We start from the raw sequence: 26,483 nt of genomic DNA on the forward strand, positions 1-26,483 counted from the left end.
AAAAGAATTCCTCCTCCTTCATATCCTTTGTAAGATCCAGGACACCCTTAGATTTTTGGAATTTGAGATTAATTCAATGGAAAACTCATCCTCTTTCATGAGGTTATCTCCCTATGTGAGAATCCGATTGAACTCCCCGCCTAAAATTATTAAGTCTCCAAGGAACACATTTTTAAAACACCCAGACAGAGTTAGCACTACAAAACAACAACCCAAACAAGAAGAGACTACCAAACTTTGAATGGGATGTTCAGACCCTTCTTCGTCTCAGTGAGTTCAAACAGATGAAATGGTAGTCCAAAGAATTTTTAGAGAGAGAGAATATTGAGAGAGTTGATTGGTAGCCTACTTGTAGAAGTACATTTCCATAGTTGCAGTACTTTATTTTTCACGTTTGTCAATGTATATGTTGAACAATTAATATATTAATTATCGATAAGTTAAAATTATTAAAAAAAAAATTCGCAAAATATACACATTAAGACAATCAAAGAAGATCCTACCTGGATATGTTTTTCCTAAAATATAAATTATCAAAAATAAATAAAGTATATTATGTAAATAGTACAAAAAATAAAGTGTTACAACTATTTTGAATCGGAATAATATTTATCACATACTAGTTATAATTAAAAGTTTGTGAGAGCATAAACTTTTAGAGAAACAATTGGATCTTGAATGAACAATCCCATGATTGGTTAAATTACTCCTTTGAATTAATATATCTTAAACAATACTAAATGAAACAATCGGTTCTTGGTTGAACCAAGGTTTTACAATTATCTGAAAAACTACAAGAAAGAAGTATCTATGACAACAAAAATGGGTAATGGAAAATTGAAATTATAAAGGCAGTGTACTCTCCATTCTACGATGAAGATGATAGTTTAATAGCTTTGAATGGGGGGTGAAGCAAACCTAGATCATCTTTAACGTCGAGAGGATTGCTGGTTTCATTTCTTGTTTTAACAATCTTCCTACTAGCTAAGGATTTATGAGAATACCCATACATTTGCAAAACCTGATTATCCCCAAAATTATAAGCTCTATCCATTTGTTTCAAACATCTCTCAACCGGGTAATCCCCGAATTTACCACAAGGTTTACATCCGACAAAGTGAGTAACCAAAGGCCATCGATGATCACCAAAACCAGGATGGTATTTCTCAATATATTCCTCATAATTATCCACTAAAATCCCCCAATAACCATGAAGATAATAATGATTTTCTAAATAAACTTTATCACCCCATTTCTCTTTCTGGGTTGCCAATATATAAACCATGGCAGACTGATCATCAGCTTCAAAAACAGGTCTACCCTTTAAAGCACTAGTCAACACTTTCCCTGCTTCCTCCCTAATCTTACCTTTAGGACCCATTGGTGCCCAAGTATCAAGCAAATCCAATGCCCATTGATTATTCCTTAATAGAAAACTACCTGTATTTAAACCAATCCAATTCTTTTCATCATAAACCATTTCATTCCAACCATGCAAAACCATGTTATAATTTTTATACCTCTCCCATGGAAGCTCAAACACCATATCTGTAAACATAGCATCACTATCCATCCACCATAAATACTCTATTTCAGGGTGTGACAACAACAGCTTCCTAATCAATGGTAATTTTGCCCAAAACCCAGCCATTTCAGCATCCAAAAGCGCCAAATTATAGAATATCTCTATCCCATGAATTCGACAATAATCTATCTTATTCTTAATCGATTTCAACAAGTAATGATCCCCCACCGGGTTCTCACAAGGTTTTGGTGATGACCCGGTAACCAACAGAACCCTTGGCTTACCGGGTTGAACATAATTTGGAAATTCAGGATTATTCTCCAACCATTTTTTCCTCTGTTCATCCCAATCAGAAATCTTGGGCCCCAAACTATAAGCCAAATTGGGGTCTCTCTTCTCAGGAGGCTCATCATCAACAAGAATCTTCGTGATATCAAACGACTCGTAACTGTTTGAGGTTGCCGATTTGGTTTCGCCAGAATCTTTAAGCTCCTCTAATATACGGCGGTTGTGGGAGTGAAGGCCGCCGCCGCCGCCCGAGAGCGATGATTGCAATAGGTGGAAATCTTGCTCCGGTGTACCGAAATCACCGGCGCCGAGCATCGACCGGATCATTAAAATTGTTAACGAAAGGCAAAGAATTGTAAGCTTCATTTTGTGGAAACCTCTTTGAATCTGGGCAACTCGGCGTTGCCCAATACACCATCCGAACATTTTAAATTTAATTTGTTGTTAATTTTTGAGTTCGGACAAACAATTGTTGGGAAATATATGGGATTATTAATTGAATTAGATGAGATCTGAGAAAGTTGAGGGGGGTTGTCGGTGAGAAGAAGGGAGAAAGTGAGAGAGTGAGGAAAGAAGAAGAGGGAATAGTAGTTGGGTTTTATTTTAATTACAAGAATGGAAAAATGTTAGAGGGAATCACGTTGTAATTATTGACAAGATTGTTAAGTTTGTGGAACGTGTTTAGCTGTCTGTGGGCTGCATTGCAGCATCATGTGAGAATGTGACATTGTGCTTTTCCCTTAGGCCATCTTTAGTTCACCTTATTTCATAATCTTATTATTTATTTCAGATTATATCAGATCAGAAAAAATAAGTTCTGATCAGATTAGAAAAAATAAGTTCAGATCAGACCAGATCAGATTACTATTATTGTTATTATTATTATTATTATTATTATTATTGTTATTATTATTATTATTATTATTATTATTATTATTGGTATATATTTATATCATTGTTATTATTATTAATATTTTATTATTATTATTGCTTTGATAAAAAAGAATGTTGTTGTCGGTGCAATTAAAATCTATTATTTAAGGCATAAAAAACATTAACAAAACATTCAAATTCATCATGTCCAAATTAAAACTATTAAGTCCATATTAGAAACGATATGATCAGGTCATGTCCATATAAGAACTGATTTTTATAGATCAGAACCATTGTATATCCATACATGAATCGATATGATCAGATAATATCCAGATCATAACTGATCTATACAGATCATGTCCAGATCATGTTTAAATCTGCAAAGATCTTGTCTACATCAGAACCGATCCTTACAGAACCAATATGTTCAGATCCGAACCGATTTGTACAGATCATGTCAAGATCAGAATCGATATGTCCAGATTATAAGTGGTCTAGATATCGACTTTGTACAGATATGTTTAGATCAGAATTAATATGCAAAGATCATGTCCATATCAGAATTGATTTGTACATATCATGACCAGATCAGAAATGGCATGTACAGATCATGACCAGATCAAAACTGATATGTACAGATCATATCTCGATCAGAACTGGACTGGTCATGATTTGTACAGATCATGTCCAGATCAGAACCGTTCTGTAAAAATCATGTTCAGATCAGAACTGTACAGATCATGTCCAGGTCATAATCGATATGTACAGATCATTTCCAGATCAGTATTGATATGTATAGATCATGTCCAGATCAGATATATACATAGATCATGTCCAGATCAAAATTGATCTGTCCAGATCAAAATTGAATACTTCTAACTTTCTTATTTACATGACACAGTTGGGTTTTGGACACCATTCACACAAGCTAATTTGACTTCCTTTTGTAATGTATACTTAAGAAAAAGCATAGTCGTATGAGATTTTGTTAGATTCTTTTTAATAAATTTTTTTAAGTATTAAATTTTAATAATTTTTTCTTATCTATATTTGAAAGTATTAATGTTTGAAATCGTGAATTGACAAAAATGATTACATAATTGCATGTTATGTAGCAGCAAGCATGATATAAATTTGGACACATTTGGTACTACACCAAGTAAACGAAAAAAATGTTGCCTGCAAAAACTCATGTCTACCACCACCACCGTTCCCCGGTGGTTAAGCAGGTGCTTGCTATCCTGCTTAGGGATGGCCCTTTTGATGCCGCCACCTTTCCCGCATCATTCCAGTGGAGCACCCAACCCGTTTCTGACATCCTCCGCTCCATACCAACATTCTTCTTCACTCCCTCTCGCTCCATTGGCCTGAAGGAAATAATGCCCTTGGTCCAAGTATGCATTTAATGATAAGTCTAATAAATGTGGTTCAGTATTAATTAATTATACAAGTTAATAATTCAGTGAGATCAAGTGAACTGTATGCCTAGCTAGAGGTCGCTTTAGTTCAAGTGGAATTAATAATATTAATCCACAACTTACTCTTGACTGAACCCGTAAGGTCACACAAATAGTACGTGAACGGATCAAGTATTTAAGTGAATTAAATACTCCATTTATGGATATTCGGAATCGACGGATCTCAGTTCTAGTGGGAGCTGAAATCGTCAAAAGGCAAATTATGAATACTCCGGAAACGATGATATTGCCGGAAACGGAAATATGGATCGTATCGGAAATATAAATATTATCCAAGTCGTAGATGTTGCCGGAAACGGAAACATGGTATGTATCGGAAAATATTATCGGATATGGAAATATTACCGGAAACGGAAATATTGCCGGAAATGGAAATATTGTCAGAATCGGAAATATTATTGGAATCGGAAAATATTTCTGGAATCGGAAATATTAAATATTTGTTCGAAACGGAAATTAAATCCGGAATCAGAAATATTAATTATTATTCGAATTGGAAATGAATTCCGGAATCGGAAAATTAATCGGAAGCGCGTCGTACGAAATAAACATCGGACGAGCTTGCTAGACGCAAGGCCCAGCACGAAGCCAGGCCTGCGCCTAGCAAGCCCATGCGCGCAAAGGCTGCAAGGCAGCCCGCCAGCAGTCGCAAGGCCCAGCCAGCAAGCACAAGGCCAGGCCCAAGCGAAGCCAGCAGGCTGGCACGCCCACTCGTGGGCTGCAGCGCTGTGGGCCGAACTTCTCCGCGCGCGCGCATGGCCAGCGCCCCTCGTGGGTTGTGCGTGCGTGTGGGCGTTGAGTTCATGCATGCATCGAATCCTTAAGGGATTAGGATTAGATTAAAGATTAATTTCCTAAAGTTACTAGAGTTAGTTGTTTAATTAAACAATAACTTATTAGTTTTAATTAATGTCTAATTCTAATAGGATTAGATTAATTGAAACCTAGTAGACTTCTAATTCCATTATTCCAACCCTATAAATAGGTGATGGCATTCACAATTTATAATCACTCCAATTCAAGTATTCACATAGTTTTAAGGATTAAAACTAAAGTTAATTTGCCAAAAATTATATTCGAATAACTTAAAACCTTAGGTGCAATTCTAGTTAATTAAATCTAAGGCGGATCCGAACGTGTTATGGACTATCTACGGAGGGACGACACTTGGAGTCCTAAACTTGTTCTTGTTCGGTTCGGGAGCAGCTAGGGAAGCCACGCTTCATAAGTATGTATCCTAAATTATGCTAATTGTTATGTGGCAATTAATTTGGATTCCTGGATTTATGGTTTTTCCGCATGAAATATAAATGCTTTATATTTGTCATATGAAGGAAATAATGCCCTTGGTCCAAGTATGCATTTAATGTTAAGTCTAATAAATGCGGTTCAGTATTAATTAACGAGTTAATAAATTCAGTGAGATCAAGTGAGCTGAATGCCTAGCTAGAGGCCGCTTCAGTTCAAGTGGAATTAATGATATTAATCCACAACTTACTCTTGACTGAACCTGTAGGGTCACACAAATAGTACGTAAACGGATCAAGTATTTAATGGCATTAAATACTCCATCTATGGTTATTCGGAATCGACGGATCTTGGTTTCAGTGGGAGCTAAGATCGTCAAAGGCAAGTAAATGAATACTCCGGAAACGATGATATTGCCGGAAACGGAAATATGGATCGTATCAGAAATATAAATATTATCCAAGTCGTAGATGTTGCCGGAAACGGAAACATGGTACGTATCGGAAAATATTATCGGAAATGGAAATATTGCCGGAATCGGAAATATTGCCGGAAACGGAAATATTGTCAGATGCGGAAATTTTATCGAAATCGGAAAATAATTCTGGAAACGGAAATATTAAATATTTGTTCGAAACGGAAATTAATTCCGGAATCGGAGATGTTAAATATTGTTCGTATCGCAAATGAATTCCGGAATCGGGAATTTAATCGGAAGCGTATCGTACGAATTAGCATAGGACGAGACTTGCTAGACGAAGGCCCAGCACGAAGCCAGGCCGTCGCCCAACAAGCCACACGCATCAACACACGCCAAAGCCTCGCCAGGCCCAGCGCAAGGCCAGGCCCAGCAAGGCATGGCGCGCGCGCTCAGCGAATGGGCTGCGAGCATTGGGCCAAGTCGCCGTGCAGCTCGCGTGGGCCGCGAGGCATGCAAGCGGGCTGTGCGGTGCTCGTGCTCGTGCTCGTGTGCGTGCTATACGAATCCTAAAGCTATCGGAATTCGTGCTATGATTAAATCCTAATCCTAAAAGATAAATTAATTATTTAGAGTATTAAAAGGATTCTAATTAATTAATTAGTATTCTAACAGGATTCGAAATCCTTTTCCATGGTTCTATAAATATATGCCTAGGGTCATAAATTTATACAAGAGTTTTTTAACAAGTATTCATACAATAAAAGCTGTAATTTTTGAGCAGAAAAATCAGTCACATTACTTGCCCATTTAGCCGAAAATAATAGTACCTTAAGGGCGATTCTAGTTGGTCAATCTTAAGGCGGATCCGGACGTGCTGTGGACTATCTACGGAGGGACGACACTTGGAGTCCTAAAGACTTGTTCTAGTTGGTCCTCTTATTATTTGCATAATCTAAATTGCATAACATGGTTAAATTTTACAAATTTGCAAAAATTAAAAGGGGTGATTAATTTTCGTAATTGTTAATTAATTGCAAATTGCGTTTATTTAATTATATGTACGCAGTTTTTCGGCAGTTTATTCGTTAATCATCCAAATCGAGTGATTTTTGTGTCAATTCCGCATGTAAAAGGCAATAATTTTTTTCGGCCGAACCCAGAATTCCCAAATTCGAAGCCTAACTATGACTTTTCGGAGGTTTTAGTTTTTCGAACGCAAAAGTTTGTAAATTTAAGATGTTGAATTGAATATTTGCGATTCTTGTTAATAAATCTTGAATTTTTGATTGACCTACGGTATATGTTTAACAAATTTGAATGCCTAGACTTGTTAATTATACAACCTAATTTGTAATTATGATTAATTTGTTGAAATTCGAATAATTTAGAATTGATTTGATTTTCATAATTAATTAATGATTTAATTAGGTATCCATGATTAAAAACCACAATAAAAATTGTTAATTTGTGAAAAATTTTAAATTTTTATGACCTAGATATGAATCCATGTTAATCGGAAATTAATTGATTAATAAATTTTCGATTTTTCGCCCTAAAATTATGAAATTAATATGATTTATTAATTTGTCGATAATTTTAAATTAAATTTTTTAAATTTTTTATGAAAAACGCTCATAAACGTTGCACGCACAAAGCAAAGGAAGCTACGTGTTACCCTTAAGGGGTGTTGTATAGTGCGGGCACGCGACGACGAGCAAGGGAGCTCGTCGCCCGTGCGGTACGAATGCAGCGAGCAACATAGCATGGCGCGCGCGCGAGGCAATGGTGTTGGCCGTGTGTGCTATGCGATGGGCGATGAGCGATGGGCGACAAGAAAGGCACTGCGAGCAGTCGCGTGTGGGCAACAATCGTGCTGCGCCGCGCGCACTGCCTCGCGTGCAGCGAGCGATGCCTCGCGAAGGGGCTGCTGCGATGCGATGTACGCGAGCAGGCTGGGCGCAAGCGTGGCTTGGCTTGCTGCGTTTGCGCGTGGCTGCTGCCTCTCGTGCCTTGTGCAACGGTTAGTCGAGGGGCGATGCGGCCTCGAGGCTCGATGGGGCTTGGGCGCAAGCCCAAGTGCCTCGTCTTGCTACGATTGACACGTTTTGGTTTTAATTTGAATTTTCAGTTTGGAAATAATTTAATTAATTTTAAAATTAATAATTTAAATTGTTTTCTCGGATTTTAATTTTGAATATTATAATTATTATAAATTTTTATTTATACTAATTATTTTACTAAAATTAAACCTTGAATTAATTTAAATTCTTAAATTCAACTGAAAATAAATTAAATGGATTCGATTATAATTTTATATGAGCTTTAAATTTTAATTAAACTTGTATGTTTCCGGTTAGACTAGAAATACATTTTTATGTTTAAAATTAGTAAAGCATATAAAGTTATTGGTTTAAGTGGGAGCCTTTAGTCATAAACTCTTGATTAGGTCTACAAATCCTTTAAGGTTAAACAACTTGATTAGAATTAATAAGGACTGAATAATTGGTAGATTATTGGTGCCCTTGATTAATTGCTGCAAATATTTATGTGATGCATAACAATGTGTTTTACCAACCAGCTATGTAGGCCATTCATGATAATGAATGGGTGAATGGTATATATTGTATATGTACTGTTTTGCAGGTTATGAAGTGACTAGTATGACCCAAATATGATAGAAAATATGGTCTGCGTACCATTAAATTTGAAAGTAATTGGTCTAATGCACCAAAGTTTGTTTTTCAATTCAAATATGGTCTGCGCACCATCAAATAGTTGTAATTAGTTTAATTATAGCTTATCCTATTTGAAGAAAATGACGCCTCCCATGGTGAAATTCAAGACGGAGTTTCCAATCCATTTTCAAGACGGACTTTGAAGTTGAAGCTTCAAGATGAAGTCGGGCCATACTAGATCACATTTATCTTATGCATGCTTTAAGTTATTTATTGCTTTTAAATATGTCTTAAATATGCATGATATTGTGGCTTGATTATGTTGCATGATTAAGGATTTTAGTTCACTTAAAATCTAACCAACATAGTAAGAGCCTTAAGTTCCAAACTTAAAAATTGAGTTAAAAGGTGCCATGCCAAAATAACTCTTACTTGGATAATCTTTACATCAATCTTAGTAATAGTTTTCCGCCATAGCGAGGTGTTACTTATTGATTCTAAAGGGGTAAGGTACACAAACAATTGTGAGTACATGTTAGTTTTGGTGAAACTCAACGATATAAGTAAGGAGTCCTTTTATGTCGTGGAAAATTCGACAGGTTTACCTAATAAGTTCTTAGACGTACCTATCAACCAAGAGTAGTTTCTAGACTATTAGCAAAAGGCTTTTGCTTACCTAAAAGATTTTAGAATTGAGTCAAAATACATAATGTGCTTAATTCTTCAATGGTTTTAGGGTCTTGGAATCATTTTATTCACACATGCCGGAACAATAAATTCGAATAAAATGCCAATAACTTGTTTAAATTGCATGATTGCTTTAATTTTCAAGTTATTACTCATGATAAATGTTTAGACTTTGCATGCTTCAATGTATGTTTTAATTATTGTTTATAATTAAATATCTTGCACTGCAGTAAATCCTTTTAGAAAGGTAACCGTAAATTTCCTCGATTGGTAATGAATCCAAGAACGATTCAAGGAAATGAGAGAAAATAAGCAATTTAAATGTACGTTTCTTTTAGCGACTTTTATGGTTGTTTTCGAGTATCAAAGTCGAATGGCAAACCGATTGGTGCTTGTGAATTCAAAATACAATGTAGTTTTGAGATCATAAAGCATTGAGTTTAAACGCTCAACTTTACCAATGGTTAACAACCTAAAATCTTTGTCCATTTAATTCTTGAGTCTAGTCCCTAGACATTCGAATAAATCGATGCTTAGAGAACTTTAGAAGCTTCTGGTAAGATCATCTAGTTGAAAAGGAATATTCAACATAAATAAAAGGGTAAGAACTTTGTTGGAGTAACATTGGACATGTCTAAATAAAGTATAAAAGTCAACACTAGAGAATTCAATTCTTAAGGCTATTAGAAAGGGTACAAGAAATAGGAAAACAAGGAACAAAGGAAAGGAATTTACGATTCCGTTTCTACCTAAAAGTTTATGTTTAAAGAGAAGTGACCTAGAAATCAAACTTCCTTGGTATCATATACCGCTTGAGGTTCTTACTTCGGTAATAACTCAAATAATGGAAGCTAGGCTACACTATTGACCTACAAGGGAAAAATGAAGCACGACAATGCTACATTAGTTGTAGGGTCATCTAGTTTGTTTTAAGTCCTTTCAAGGCTGAAACTTAATGGTTATTTTGTTCCATAATTAGCATACCTAAATTTCTGCTTCAAACACAGAAAGACTCACATTCAGAAGAACAAAAACAAAGCTTGTTTGTTTGTTTATTTGAATGAAATGGTCATTTAGGGGATGAGTCAATATGCTTGATTAAAACAAAAAACTCTTTAAAAACTTTACTAGGTTCAAATCAATCTCTTGATTTGAGTTCCACTAATCTTTGGCATTGTTTCTTAGACCATGTCAACAAGTTAACATTCATAAGCTCTATTTTTATGGACTTTTGAAAGTTGGTTGATTTCTAGATCAATTCAAGACAAGCTAGTCTTACTTGTTGAAAGTAACAAAGTATATGAACTATTGTTAGAACGCCTAGACAATAGAGTTCAAAGCTAAAGAAAGATTTTATGACTTTATTATTTCACATGGACTTGAGTGAATATAGGTTTATTTTCTCAAATGTGATATAAGTTTGAATCTTCTTGGCTAGTTCAAAGATTCGGAAGTATAAAACCCACTTGGCAAGAAATCATAAAGATCTAGGTTAGATCATGTTGATGATTACTTAAGTCAAGAATGATCATCAATGATTGTGTGTTGTAATTTCACGATCTAGCTCCATAACATATGGCATATCTAAGTTGGAATGATCGAAGTCAATTAATACTTGATTCGATCAATGATGAATCATAAAGACTTTTCCTATAATTTCTAAAACAAAATGCTCAACTACCACCAAACTAAACCAAATTCGTCAAAGCTATTGAAAAGTAATTTCAGAATATCTTTTCAAAAATATATATATCTAAAGAGTTGCTAAACTCAGTGGGAGCTTAGAGTTTGTTATTCAACAAACTAAGGCCCAAGTATAGATATATGTTTCATTGTGATTTATTCAAATGAGACACAAGGGTATTGTTTCTACCACGAATTTTTGAGAACATAATGTTTGTTTGCTCGAAATAATTGAAGAAAATAATGCCCTTGGTCCAAGTATGCATTTAATGATAAGTCTAATAAATGCGGTTCAGTATTAATTAACAAGTTAATAATTCAGTGAGATCAAGTGAGTTGAATGCCTAGCTAGAGGCCGCTTCAGTTCAAGTGGAATCAATGATATTAATCCACAACTTACTCTTGACTGAACCCATAGGGTCACACAAATAGTACGTGAACGGATCAAGTATTTAATGGCATTAAATACTCCATCTATGGATATTCGGAATCGACGGATCTTGGTTTCAGTGGGAGCTGAGATCGTCAAAGGCAAGTAAATGAATACCCCGGAAACGATGATATTGCCGGAAACGGAAATATGGATCGTATCGGAAATATAAATATTATCCAAGTGGTAGATGTTGCCGGAAACGGAAACATGGTACGTATCGGAAAATATTATCGGAAATGGAAATATTACCGGAATCGGATATATTGCCGGAAACGGAAATATTGTCAGAATCGGAAATATTATCGGAATCGGAAAATAATTCCGGAAACGGAAATATTAAATATTTGTTCGAAACGGAAATTAATTCTGGAATCGGAAATGTTAAATATTGTTCGTATCGGAAATGAATTTCGGAATCGAGAATTTAATCGGAAGCGTATCGTACGAATTAGCATCGGACGAGGCTTGCTAGACGAAGGCCCAGCTCGAAGCCAGGACGTTGCCCAGCAAGCCACACGCATCAAACAAACACGCCAAGGCCTCGACCAAGCCCAGCGCAAGGCCAGGCCCAGCCAAGGCTTGGCGCGCGAGCACGGATCAGCGAATGGGCTGCGAGCATGGGCCTCGGCGCCGTGCAGCTCGCGTGGGCCGCGAGGCATGCGCGCGGGCTTTGAGGTGCTCTTACGGTGCTCGTGTGCGTGCTATACGAATCCTAAAGATATCGGAATTCGTGCATTGATTAAATCCTAATCCTAAAAGATTAAATTAATTATTTAGAGTTCTAAAAGGATTCTAATTAATTAATTAGTATTCTAACAGGATTCGAAATCCTTTCCATGGTTTTATAAATATATGCCTAGGGTCATAAATTTATACACGAGTTTTTTAACAAGTATTCATACAATTAAAGCAGTGATTTTTGAGCAGAAAAATCAGTCATATTACTTGCCCATATTAGCCGAAAATTATAGTAGGCGATTCTAGTTGGTCAATCTTAAGGCGGATCCGGACGTGCTGTGGACTATCTACGGAGGGTCGACACTTGGAGTCCTAAAGACTTGTTCTAGTTCGGTTCGGGCGCAGCTAGGGAGGGCACGCTACAAAGTGTATGCATCTGAAATATGCTAACTGATTATGTGTAAATAATATGTTTCCTGGCATTAAAGTTTTTCCGCATGATTTATGTTTTTCATATGTATCATAACCTAATAGTGGTATCACGAGCCTCTTATTATTTACATAATCTAAATTGCATGACATGGTTAAATTTTACAAATTTGCAAAGCATTAAAAGGGGTGATTAATTGTCGTAATTGTTAATTAATTGCAAATTGCGTTTATTTAATTATATGTACGCAGTTTTTCGGCAGTTTATTCGTTACTCAACCAAATCGAATGATTTTTGTGTCAATTCCGCATGTAAAAGGCATTCTAAAATTTTGACAAAACACTATTTTTTGGCCGAACCCAGAATTCCCAAATTCGAAGCCTAACTATGACTTTTTTCGGAGGTTTTAGTTTTTCGAACGCAAAAGTTTGTAAATTTAAGATGTTAAATTGAATATTTGCGATTCTTGTTGATAAATCTTGAATTTTTGATTGACCTACTGTATATGTTAACAAATTTGAATGCCTAGACTTGTTAATTATACAACCTAATTTGTAATTATGATTAATTTGTTGAAATTCGAATAATTTAGAATTGATTTGATTTTCATAATTAATTGATGATTTAATTAGGTATCCATAATTAAAAACCACCATAACAATTGTTAATTTGTGATAAATTTTAAATTTTTATGACCTAGATTTGAAACCGGAAAGAAGAGCTGGCAACATTTTGCCGCACCCTTGACTTTTGTACTGATATCTCTCAAGCCAATCCACAATTCCTCCTGCCCCCTAACGAAATAGAAAAAAATGAGGAGTTAATCGGAAATTAATTGATTAACAAATTTTCGATTTTTCGCCCTAAAATTATGAAATTAATATGATTTATTAATTTGTCGATAATTTTAAATTAAATTTTTTTAAATTTTTATGAAAAACGCTCATAAACGTTGCACGCACAAAGCAAAGGAAGCTACGTGTTACCCTTAAGGGGTGTTGTAATACCCCGAATTTTTAAAACTCGATTGATTATGCTTAATTATTTTTATTTAGCTTAAAATCGTTTTAAATCCTAAGTTTGAACTTTGTTTTAATTAACGAAGCTTTATTTCGCTTGAATTTTTAATAATTGCTACACGATTTTTTTTTTCCAGATTATATAATTTAATTTTTATATTTACGTGCTTAAACGATCTTTTTAAATCTTAATTATTTTCGAATTTTTGATAATTTAATAACGTTCTTATTTTATTCAAAAACTAAATTTATTTTTTGTTAACGACACTTTTATAAAAGATTATTTTAAGACTTAGTTTTAATTAAACATTTCTATCCTAATTAATTTTCTAAAAACAGAAATTGATTTTCTGAATTTTTGCCTAACTAAATGAAATTACCAAAATGCCCCTAAGAGCAAAATTGGCATCTTGCTTCCTCTTCCTTTGTCCCTCACGTAACTCCTTCCTCCCTCTCTTCCCTAAAAGCAGTCCATGTTCATGCCTTGCTCTCCAAGGACTTGACACTATAAACAAGACAAATTTTGTCTCAATTTTTCCAACCAAAACAGTTAAACAAAACTGAAAACAATCACCACCATTGCACAAACAAACCAAATTTCTGAATCAAAAATCAAACCAAAAACCAAGTTTCTTCCCCCCTTTTTGTTTCTCTGATTTGAACCAACCATCCACCACCATTAACACCAGACCAACCACCCGACCACCACCGTACCCCACCGTACTACCCCTGCCATCCCCCTCCTTCGTCGCATCTCCCCTGCTCCATCTCCCCTTCCCCTGTCGCACCACCAACACCACAGCCATCTCACTCCGTCCACCATTTCCAACCTCCCTCACCGCCAAGCCACCTCCGTCGAACCGCCTCCCCCACCGCCCAGCACCAACCGAAAAACAAAAAGACACCCCACCCTCGATCTCCCCTGTATTTCCTCTGTTTTGCGCGAACTCCTCCTCCCCTCCCCTACTGTTTCTCCGCCGCAGGACAACCACCATCAGCGCCGCAGCTCCGGCGTTGCACCTCCCAGCCATCGACCTCCCTCCCTCCTCTCCTCTCCTCCTCCCCTTCCGCCCTTCGTTGCTCCTCTGCTTTGTACCCCCCCCCCCCCCCCCCCCCCCTTGTTCGTGCGTTTCTTTCCAGAAAACCAAAACCAATATTTGGTTCTTGGTTTTACTCTTCTCAAAACCCACCACTAATTGGGCCCTTCTAAAGTGGGCTTTTGGTAAGAAACTAATTTTCTATTTCTGATTTTGTAATCTATTAATTTTCATGTTTTAATAAACTTTTATGATATAATTACTAACTAATAAATTGTTTAATATTTTCAGGTTTTATTATCGATTTTAATAAAATAAATTACTAGCTTGATTTATCAAAAACCGAATTTATATAATATTTTGATGTAAATCGACTTATGAAATATATAAATATATTTTGATTAGAATTTCGTTTAATAATAATGTTTTCATTAAAATTCGAAATTATACTTTTTATTAAAATTCGTTAATTATAATTTCATTACTTATAACATTTATTATTTTTAATATATTGATTTTAGATTATTCATCGTTGTAGTACTAATTCTGTAATTTAATATTCTAAAAGAAATCGAACTTGGAGCTCAGGAAGAACGATCCATCAGACGGGAAGTATAAAACGACGGTTAAGGTAACGGCTATTGCTAGTACCCGCAATCCCCTTATAAATGTATTATGAAATTATGACGTTATGATTGGATTTATGAATTAAATATTTTGACATGTTTTATGGATTGTGGGAATGAAATATGATCTGATTGAATTGTTTCCTATAATATGATTTGATTGAGTTTTCTCATAAAATGATGTTTATGCAATGCTATGAAAGAAATGATGTTTTATTTGATCCCAGGATCAAAATGATGTTTTATGATATGAAAGAGTTATGTGATTTCAACTGAAATACAAGCCAAGGCTTGGTAAAATTATACAAAACATGATAAATGAAAGTGAAAGACCTGGTTTGTCTGGCGGTATATAAACTACCATCTTCCTATCTACCGGTCATGCATGCACCACGGACACCTGTGCACCCATGGATTACGAGCCCAGGCTCCCATGGTTTATGAGCCCAGGCTCAGGGCCCAGGCCCCATGTTACGATGAGCCCAGGATCTTATGGGCCCAGGCCCAGTGGAGAATTCCTTCACGGTTCGTACTTGCCGACAACTAGCATGTTAAACTGCAAAGTTTATGAATGAATTGAATATGATGTTTTATTAAATGTTTTACTTATTCTATTCTCCCTGTGTTATTAAATAAAATGAGTTGAAATGAATTTACGTTGCTAGGGTAGTCGTTACTGAGTCTTCGGCTCACCGTTTTGTTTTCCGTTTTAGGTACTGCGGGGATCGATGGAAACGAGTAGAGGCGAGGAATTTCACTTTAATAATATTCACCTAGTTTATGCTTAAAGTTATAATAGTTTAATTAAAGACTTTTTAGTAAATTATGTACTTTTATTTTGAGAATATAAAGGATTATTATATTAAATTGGAGGTTTTTATGGCTTATGTATGATGTTGCCTTGTAATTTCCAAGAGGGAATTACGGCAGGTAATGTCCCGACCAAATTAGGTTAATTCCGCTGCTAATTATGCTTTAATACTTGAATTAGAGGTCGGGGCGTTACAGTTTGGTATCAGAGCAAAGGTTTTGGACCATAAGTGCTAAAACTTACGGGTTTTTGCGCATAGTAGAATTCAATAGGCTTTAAGCAAAGAGTTTTAAGGAATAAGTTAAAAAGAATATGTTAAAATCAAGTTAAGTTAAAATGAAATGAGTGTGAGCGTAGGAACGCACGGGATAAAAGGGATCCATTTCTTATGATTTTGATGTTTTCTTGATTGAATATGTTATGCGAAATATCGATTATCGAACTTACCAACGATGCCACGAACGAAGCTCACAACAAAGCGCAACATTCACGATAACGTCGCCCACAATGATGTCCCCTATGATGATTTCTATGGCGAGCAATCTATAATAGACTCCAAGGAGATGATGGAACGATTAAGAACTGCAAGTACGTTGTCAACTGAAGTGGTCAAAGATTCTCGGAAAAAAATGAAAGTCACTAATGCGAACGAAAATGCGTCACTATTTAAAGTTTTCACCCTCGAATCCACCAATCTTTGATCGCAAGCCAATTCGATGGAATTTAAAAGACTAGATCAATCATACGGATCAACTACTCGAAACTTTCGACATGCTCTAACGAATGGAAGCGAATATCGTGCGAAAAACGAATACTTGTTATTTATGTCAAGGAAAAGATTATTTCGTTAAAGATTGTCCTAAACCACCTCCAACGAATACCGGGACATTAACCCCGACCAATCAGGAACGAAGCAACAACAATGCTAAATCCATCACGCCCGTCAACATATGTAAGAGCTTACATGATGAAAGACGAAGATGACGCCAACGTTGATATTATTTTAATTTAGTTTTCCCTCGCTTTGAAGCTGATTTCACTTTTATTGTTATATGTCATATTATGAGTTTCCTACCATAGACAGTCTAGGAAAAGTTTAAGTATTACTATTTTCTTAGAAGGAGTTAAGTTAAGCATGGTTCGAACTCAAAGATTCTGTGGATATGGATTGTTTTAAGGAACTTTTATGAAAGATTTAAGGATGGTATAAATGTTAGAGTGCCAAACAAGCATAAGGTTGTATTTCATGAGTGGTTGATCCCCAGTTCAGATGAGGTTATTCGAAGTTTAACGTGTTAACGTTATGAATAAAAGTGATCCTTGGTCTACCTTTCCGATGCATATTTTGGTGTTTATAAGTACAAAGGCCTATTATCTAAAAGCTGATTGATATGCTCCTATTAATGAAGCTAAGAAGTTATACATAAATGTTATGAACCCAACATGAGTTATGATAAAAGACCCATTTGAGTTGACACATGAATAAGATCTTGAGGATTTTTCCAAAAGAAGTTACCAAGAATTAGCTTGTCAACAAAGGTTGAATGATAGAGTACCGAAAGAGCATGAGTTGTAATTTTGTAAGTGGTGAACCATCGATTAAATCAAGGTTATTCAAGGTTTAAAGCGTACAAGTATGATTGATTCTTGAGTTACTATTCCGCGCCCTTATAATGATTGTTTTTGCGGTTGCAAGTACCTAAGTGTATTTTCAGATATGTTAAGGAAGCTAAGCTAGAATTTTAAAATTTATGCAAGAATATTATGCGCAACCAAACATGATTTATGGTGAAAAGATGAAATTAAGGTTACACATGAAGTTCTGAGAATTTTAAAAAGAAGTTATCAAGAATTGGTCTTTCAATAAGGTTGACCTTCTGCATCATTTATAAGGATTGTTTTTGTGTAATTATCTGAAAGGATGCTTGATTATCTCCATAAAAGAAAAGTTGAACCAGAGAATGTAAGTTTTGCAAAAATGTTGTGAGGAAAAGTATGATTTATGGTAAGGAAATGAAATTGAGTTTGCATATAAAGCAAGTTATCGAGAATTAGTCCTTCTATTAGGTTGATGATATCAATGGATGTTATCGAAAAGAATTATGAATGAGTGAGGGATGCAATGGAATTGAGAATAGAAAATCGACAAAATGACATGTCAATAGAACCGAGTAGTTTGAACTGAGTTTTCTAGGAGCTAGATTGTTTCTGTTAAAGGCACACTTGATGGCTTAGCGTTATCCGCAAAATACGAGATTTACTGACTTAAAATATTAAGGATAAATAACGAAGTCGCATGTCTAACAATGTAATTCCTGTAACGTGATTGGACTCGAACCCCTGCAACGAACGTAGTCAACGAAGTTGTTCAACGTAGAAGAAAAGAGCGGATATCAAAATCAAAACAAATCGAATAAAGAAAGTCAACGACAAGATTCCTGCAGCAAAGAAGCTCAAGAGCAAAACGAAAACGCCATATCTTCAAATAGTCGCCTAAGAATGATATAACGTACGAATCACGATGTTTTATGTAAACGTGTTATGAATCAACCATGCTCGTGTGTTAGATCAAATGATTATGTTATGAATGTCATGCTTATGTTGAATGTGAAATTTTCAATTAAGGGTTATGTACTTATGATATGCTTTATGAATTTTGTTTATGCTGACATGATTTTATTTGTGATACTTAATCGTCATACATGGATGCCGTGTTCGATGGAAGTTCTCCTGAGCTCAGAGTACGAGATTATTATTATAATAAATAACTTTTACAACTATTTGAGCATTTAAATTGATAGATAAATATTTATTTTCATTATATATACATATATTTTCAGAATTATAATTTTGCATTAAAAACTACTATTTTTGGTGGAAAATATTTTCAAACAGGATCTCACAAAGTTAAATGGGAGCCTAGTCTATGCTAACAAGTTTGCCCCTTTTATGTTCTTTCCTCCTCGATCCTATTATATGAAATCAAGTGGAGATACGAAAGACGATGGCGAAATGTAATTGACCTTAATGACGATTAAGGATCAATATATAATTTTGCCCCTTTTGCATTCTTTACTCTTCGATTCTAGGTCTCGAGTTGAAGCGGAGTCCTAAAAGATGATGGCGGAATGAAGGCTAGACATTGTCGAGATTGAAATAAAATTTTGAGATCTGGGTTTTAAAATAAAACATCATACTTTTATTCGAGCGTGTTCAATTTTCAACAAACATTTTATAAATCCAATTTTCAAGTTTCGAGGACGAAACTTTTTCTAAGGGGGTAAGAATGTAATACCCCGAATTTTTAAAACTCGATTAATTATGCTTAATTATTTTTATTTAGCTTAAAATCGTTTTAAATCCTAAATTTGAACTTTGTTTTAATTAACGAAGCTTTATTTCGCTTGAATTTTTAATAATTGCTACACGATTTTTTTTCAGATTATATAATTTAATTTTTATATTTACGTGCTTAAACGATCTTTTTAAATCTTAATTATTTTCGGATTTTTGATAATTTAATAACGTTCTTATTTTATTCGAAAACTAAATTTATTTTTCGTTAACGACACTTTTATAAAAGATTATTTTAAGACTTAGTTTTAATTAAACATTTCTATCCTAATTAATTTTCTAAAAACAGAAATTGATTTTCTGAATTTTTGCCTAACTAAATAAAATTACCAAAATGCCCCTAAGAGCAAAATTGGCATCTTGCTTCCTCTTCCTTTGTCCCTCACGTAACTCCTTCCTCCCTCTCTTCCCTAAAAGCAGTCCATGTTAATGCCTTGCTCTCCAAGGACTTGACACTATAAACAAGACAAATTTTGTCTCAATTTTTCCAACCAAAACAGTTAAACAAAACTGAAAACAATCACCACCATTGCACAAACAAACCAAATTTCTGAATCAAAAATCAAACCAAAAACCAAGTTTCTTCCCCCCTTTTTGTTTCTCTGATTTGAACCAACCATCCACCACCATTAACACCAGACCAACCACCCGACCACCACCGTACCCCACCGTACTACCCCCTGCCCTCCCCCTCCTTCGTCGCATCTCCCCTGCTCCATCTCCCCTTCCCCTGTCGCACCACCAACACCACAGCCATCTCACTCCGTCCACCATTTCCAACCTCCCTCACCGCCAAGCCACCTCCGTCGAACCGCCTCCCCCACCGCCCAGCACCAACCGAAAAACAAAAAGACACCCCACCCTCGATCTCCCCTGTATTTCCTCTGTTTTGCGCGAACTCCTCCTCCCCTCCCCTACTGTTTCTCCGCCGCAGGACAACCACCATCAGCGCCGCAGCTCCGGCGCTGCACCTCCCAGCCATCGGCCTCCCTCCCTTCTCTCCTCTCCTCCTCCCCTTCCGCCCTTCGTTGCTCCTCTGCTTTGTACCCCCCCCCTTGTTCGTGCGTTTCTTTCCGGAAAACAAAAACCAATATTTGGTTCTTGGTTTTACTCTTCTCAAAACCCACCACTAATTGGGCCCTTCTAAAGTGGGCTTTTGGTAAGAAACTAATTTTCTATTTCTGATTTTGTAATCTATTAATTTTCATGTTTTAATAAACTTTTATGATATAATTACTAACTAATAAATTGTTTAATATTTTCAGGTTTTATTATCGATTTTAATAAAATAAATTACTAGCTTGATTTATCAAAAACCGAATTTATATAATATTTTGATGTAAATCGACTTATGAAATATATAAATATATTTTGATTAGAATTTCGTTTAATAATAATGTTTTCATTAAAATTCGAAATTATACTTTTTATTAAAATTCGTTAATTATAATTTCATTACTTATAACATTTATTATTTTTAATATATTGTTTTTAGATTATTCATCGTTGTAGTACTAATTCTGTAATTTAATATTCTAAAAGAAATCGAACTTGGAGCTCAGGAAGAACGATCCATTAGACGGGAAGTATAAAACGACGGTTAAGGTAACGGCTATTGCTAGTACTCGCAATCCCCTTATAAATGTATTATGAAATTATGACGTTATGATTGGATTTATGAATTAAATATTTTGACATGTTTTATGGATTGTGGGAATGAAATATGATCTGATTGAATTGTTTCCTATAATATGATTTGATTGAGTTTTCTCATAAAATGATGTTTATGCAATGCTATGAAAGAAATGATGTTTTATTTGATCCTAGGATCAAAATGATGTTTTATGATATGAAAGAGTTATGTGATTTCAACTGAAATACAAGCCAAGGCTTGGTAAAATTATACAAAACATGATAAATGAAAGTGAAAGACCTGGTTTGTCTGGCGGTATATAAACTACCATCTTCCTATCTACCGGTCATGCATGCACCACGGACACCTGTCCACCCATGGATTACGAGCCCAGGCTCCCATGGTTTATGATCCCAGGCTCAGGGCCCAGGCCCCATGTTACGATGAGCCCAGGATCTTATGGGCCCAGGCCCAGTGGAGAATTCCTTCACGGTTCGTACTTGCCGACAACTAGCATGTTAAACTGCAAAGTTTATGAATGAATTGAATATGATGTTTTATTAAATGTTTTACTTATTCTATTCTCCCTGTGTTATTAAATAAAATGAGTTGAAATGAATTTACGTTGCCAGGGTAGTCGTTACTGAGTCTTCGGCTCACCGTTTTGTTTTCCGTTTTAGGTACTGCGGGGATCGATGGAAACGAGTAGAGGCGAGGAATTTCACTTTAATAATATTCACCTAGTTTATGCTTAAAGTTATAATAGTTTAATTAAAGACTTTTAGCACCCTTGTTTTTATAGGACGTAAAACGAAGGAAAATCCAGCAAAAGTTATCGCTGCAGCGACTAAGGACCTGCGCGGTTTAATGGCGCAGACCCCGCCGGCTAAAGATGGCGAGCCTGTCCGCTAAGGGTGGACACCTCGTCCGATAGAAGTGGACGAATCTGTTTTTGAAATTTGAAAATAAGGACCTACGCGGTTTGTGGCGTAGACCCCGCCGGCTAAAGATGGCGAACCTTGTCCGCTAAGGGTGGACACCTTGTCCGCTAAGGGTGGACACCCCGTCCGATAGAAGTGGATGAATCTATTTTGAAATTTGTTTTGCTTTTTTGAAAATAAGGACCTACGCGGTTTGTGACGTAGACCCCGCCGGCTGAAGATGGCGAGCCTGTTTTAATTTTAAAGACTTTATTTTTTCGAAAACTGAGGACCTGCGCGGCTAGTGACGCAGACCCCGCCCGCTGAGGGTGGGCGAGCCCTGTCCGCTAAGGGTGGACGTCCCTGAATTCGTTTTTTCGATTTGGGAACTCGCGCGGTTGGTGACGCGATCTTGCCGACTGAAGATGGGCAAGTTCCTATTTCTTTTGTTCTTTGTGATTTCTTTTGAGAATTTCTTTTTATTCATTCTTGCAAGAGCGAATTCTTTCGAGGGATGCTCGAATTTAGTTGTAACCTGAACGTGGGCTGACAACGTGTTCAGACGGATCTTTGTCTTGCGACCGTCTGCTTTCGTGATTTTGAGCTAGTCTTTACGGCTCGACTTGGTCTTTGATCAGAGGACCGTGCACAAGTGTCAGTGACGTCCTTTCGATGAGGTCGAACCTGTTGTTGTTCTTTTTTGAGATATCCAAACATGATATGGTGTATGGCGCAGTCTGGGAATGTGATTTTGATCGCGCGCTCCTCGTTGGAGTCTATTTTTTTCGCGAGCCCCCAAGCACTGGGGCTCGTCGGTTTGTTTTTCGCATCTTGTAATCATGTTTGGGGTCATGCTCGTATGTGCGAGCGACCTTCTACAGTAGTGTGCTACTTTAGCGAAGCCGTGGAGTGCGACTTTAGTTTTCAGGCGACATCCGGTTTTAGCTTGGCCCGGATTAACCCTTTGACAGACAAACATTTTTTATTTGGAAAACCAATGACTTGACGACACATATTTTTGGTGTTTCGAAGAATGACCATGATATTTAACTTGCTTTTTTTTTTGAAAAGTGTACATAAGAATTTTCTGAGACGAGTCTAAGTTTCGACCAAGTTTTATTATATTTTTTTTCATGCTTATTTGGGAGCTAAAGGTGCTTTAGGCTTGATCCTACTTGCAATAGGGCCTCGTGTTTAGCAACACGGTCTTAAGTCCTTTCCTGTTCCGTGTTTTGTGAAATCTGGGCCTTGGGCTGCATTTTCAGCGCCCAAGGCCTGGCGTTAAACATTTCGGTGCCCAGCCGTGGGCGCTGAATGTCCTTTCCTGGTAACATTTGACTTTCGGATTTCCTAACACGTTTCCGAATGGGATCAGGATGTCATCGGGTGCGTTCAGCTATATATAGGGGCTAGATACGTCCCTATTTTCTACTACTCTCAAATTCTTTCTTTTCTTTTTGTTGTGCTTTAATTATTCATTGCTTTTGCCATGTCGATCCCTATTTTCTCACTCCAACGGACTGTTAGGCGTTGGTTACGGGTCCTTACTCCCACAGAAAAAGCTTTGTTAAAAGAATACCACTTAGAGGCACTTTTAGGCTTACAACAAATTAATATTGATTATAACTTTCTGCATGCTGCTCTAAGCTTTTGGGACTCCGATCATCATGTTTTTGCCTTTCGGGGCAACGAAATATGTCCTTTACCCGATGAATTTGCTGCGATCCTTGGTTATCCTACTAATGCTACTCCTGTTACCCCTGGCACTATTGAAGAGGGTAAAACAACCATAAGGGCTTTCCTAGGGCTAGATGATAACATGTTTGCTGAAATTGTTGTAGATGATAAGGTTAACTTGGCAAAACTTGTAAAACATCACTTTAGGCCTAGTAAGAATGTGACCGAACAGAAATTGAATATTCGAGCCCTTGTATTTTGCTTGTTGAATCATTATTTGCTATCGAATAACAATGGTGAGTTCGGTGACATAAGGTTGATCCCCTTGATTAGCCAGATGGAAAGTTGCTATTCTATTATGCCGTTGGTTGTTGCCGAGACTTTGCTGAGTGCGGATGAGTTGAGGAAGGATGCCAAATCTGAACATTTTAAGGGAAGCCCCCTATTACTGCAGGTAATCGATTTTTCTTTGCGCGCATACACGTCCCTTTTGCATATATTTCTTTTTGCCTGGGGCTGAGTTTCAGCGCCCAGGGCTGGGCGCTGGAATTTTCGGTGCCTGGTCCTGGGCGTTGAAACTGCGCCCCAGGAACCGTTTTTTTCTTTCTTTTCATTCTTTTGATTCGATCGTACCTGTTTTTGCAGATTTGGCTTGCGGAACGGCTTAGACTTTTGGAAGCTCCTGCCGATCCTAAACATTATCGCCCTATAGCTTTGGGTAACCGAAAATACTTGCACCAAGGCCAGGACGAGGCCGAATGGACCTCCTTTTTTACTTATGGCATTTGTTCTATTAAGTGGGTGGTACCATGGTGGGATTTGACTACTATGACAGGGGGGTCTGATGTATCGGTTTATGTTTCTTTGTTGGGGCTATCTCGTCCCATTTATATTTTCCCTTACCGAGTCATGCGTCAATATGGTTTAAGGCAGACTATCCCCTTTTCTGATACGGTACCACCTAAGGTAGCGACCTTTTCACAAACACGGGTCCTAGCGTGGGCCAAGTATTATGATGGTCTCCTGCGTTGGGCCGTAGCTACAAATGGCTTTGTGGGTCTTTCTGAAAACTACAAGTTGTGGATGAGCTCCGATGACAAAAATGTGAGGACCGAGGCTCGTAATGGGGAGCCGGCTGAGCTTTTGATACCTCGTATTCGTGTTAAGTATGAGGGTCCTGATTCTGCCAAACCTCGTACCTATAGTGTTAAGACTGTGAAAGCTCGTCCTGATCGAAAGCGAAAGGAAGTTCCTCCCCGTTCCAGTTTCAGGTTTCAAAAGATGCCTAACATGAAGGGGCCTGCTGTTGTTAAAAGAAATGCAAGCTCTCGCGGAGATCGTCGCCGGAACAATGTATGGGTTAGGAAGGCTCAGCCGCCTGTAGAAACAGTGGCTAGTCTAGTTGATGATAATAATCCTTCTCCCACCATTGCCTGTGCCCTCGAGGCTGAGTGGGCTATAACTGAGAACGTTTCTGAAGCCCTGGCATCTTTGGAAGTTAGTGTCCAGGAGCCGGTTCTTTTGGAGATTGACATTGGGGCAGCGCAGAGGACTGTGGGAGTGGATCCTGCGAATATTGCCCTCTACAAGACTTTATTTGATGATCCAGAAGAACTAGAGTAGTGTAGTTCTTGCTAGGGTGTAGGTGCCCTCTATTTATTTCAGTCGTGTTTGTTTTTATTTTTAGCACTCTGTTTTCCTTCTTATTACATTTTAATAAAGGCGTATTTTTAGTTTTCATTTATTTTTGTTTCTCCTCTTTTTTATGTATTTTATATGTCTAACACTTTTTGCACAAAGAATATTTTTTTATTATTTGGACCGAATCCTTGGTAAGGATTGCCTACGTATCTTGTCAGAATCAGGTCGCGCGTAGTTCTAGTATGCCGGATTTCGGTAGATATGCCCTGAGGTGGAAACATATTACTTAGTCGGTCAAATGAGTGAAGTATTATCATTATTTCCATCTGCCATTTTTTTTTCCATAAGTCGTGTAAAATATGAAATTCGAAATTCGACTAATTTGTATAGCTATATTCTTGGTAAACCTATTTGGATACGTACTGTACCCCCCAAGTGTTCGTTATTTTTCCGTTGTGTGCGGATAAAATGACGAGCACTTTCGAAAAGAAAACTTTTGGCAGGCAGAGAGTTTCAACGCCCAGGCTGGGGCGTCAGAAATTTCGGCGCCCAGCCCTGGGCGCTGAAAATGACTTGGGCGGTCAATTTTTGACGCTTTGCTTCACATGTTCTTGCGTTTATTTCTATTTCTTTTTTTTGTGCCTTGACATTTTGCTTCGTATTTAAAGTTAATTTTGAGGCTATTTTGGAGGCTTTTTTGACTGTTAGCGTGAAACGCATTTTTGTCCAGATTAATTTTTTTTCTATTGGTCAAAACAGTTTTGAAAATGGAGTTAGGGTGCGGAATTTATGAAGATCTTTGTGTAGGCTTTGGAGGTGGGTTGTTAGTGAAGGGTATGATGGAATCTATGTTTTATGAATCTGTGTTTTTTTTTTTTGGTAACATTTGCATTGTTTTGGATTTTTGATTTCCTTTGATTTTGGGTTGCATGGATTGGCTCTTATGATGACACTGGTTGGCTTTTTAGGTTTTGGGGATATGAATGGGATAGTGTGGTTTATTTTGTGGGTTTCGGGAATTGGTTCCCATGGCACTATTTCAAAACCGAGTGGGCTTTGTTTGTTGGGCCTATAGTGGGCCGCCTCTTTATTTTTGTATTTTGCAAGTACATTTGGTGTTTATTTAGTGTTAGAATAAAATTTTTAGGAGAAATATTACGCCTTTATTGATTCGGAAAGTAAGGAAAACACACTGAAATAAAACTGACCTATATTCTAAGCGGCCTTAGGACCCTCTAAAGTCTCTATTATTTTTTCTATCAATCTAAAGAACTACTAGGCGCTTTTTACTAATGGTGCTCTATGTGGCTCAAGCCTGGGGTTTAGTCTCATAAAACTTCGGT

The 26,483-nt window shown here is 36.8% G+C and overlaps 1 protein-coding gene across 1 annotated transcript; it reads right to left on the minus strand.

Moving 5' to 3' along the window:
• Nucleotides 1-694: 694 nt before the first annotated feature.
• Nucleotides 695-2,481, minus strand: LOC110801125 (xyloglucan 6-xylosyltransferase 2-like). The gene has a single exon (XM_022006441.2). It carries the CDS (start codon nucleotides 2,237-2,239, stop codon nucleotides 869-871), a length of 1,371 nt encoding a protein of 456 aa, XP_021862133.1. The 5' UTR covers nucleotides 2,240-2,481; the 3' UTR covers nucleotides 695-868.
• Nucleotides 2,482-26,483: the final 24,002 nt, after the last annotated feature.

This window comes from Spinacia oleracea, chromosome 5, assembly GCF_020520425.1.
Source record: "Spinacia oleracea cultivar Varoflay chromosome 5, BTI_SOV_V1, whole genome shotgun sequence".
In the NCBI taxonomy this organism is placed as follows: Eukaryota; Viridiplantae; Streptophyta; class Magnoliopsida; order Caryophyllales; family Amaranthaceae; genus Spinacia; species Spinacia oleracea.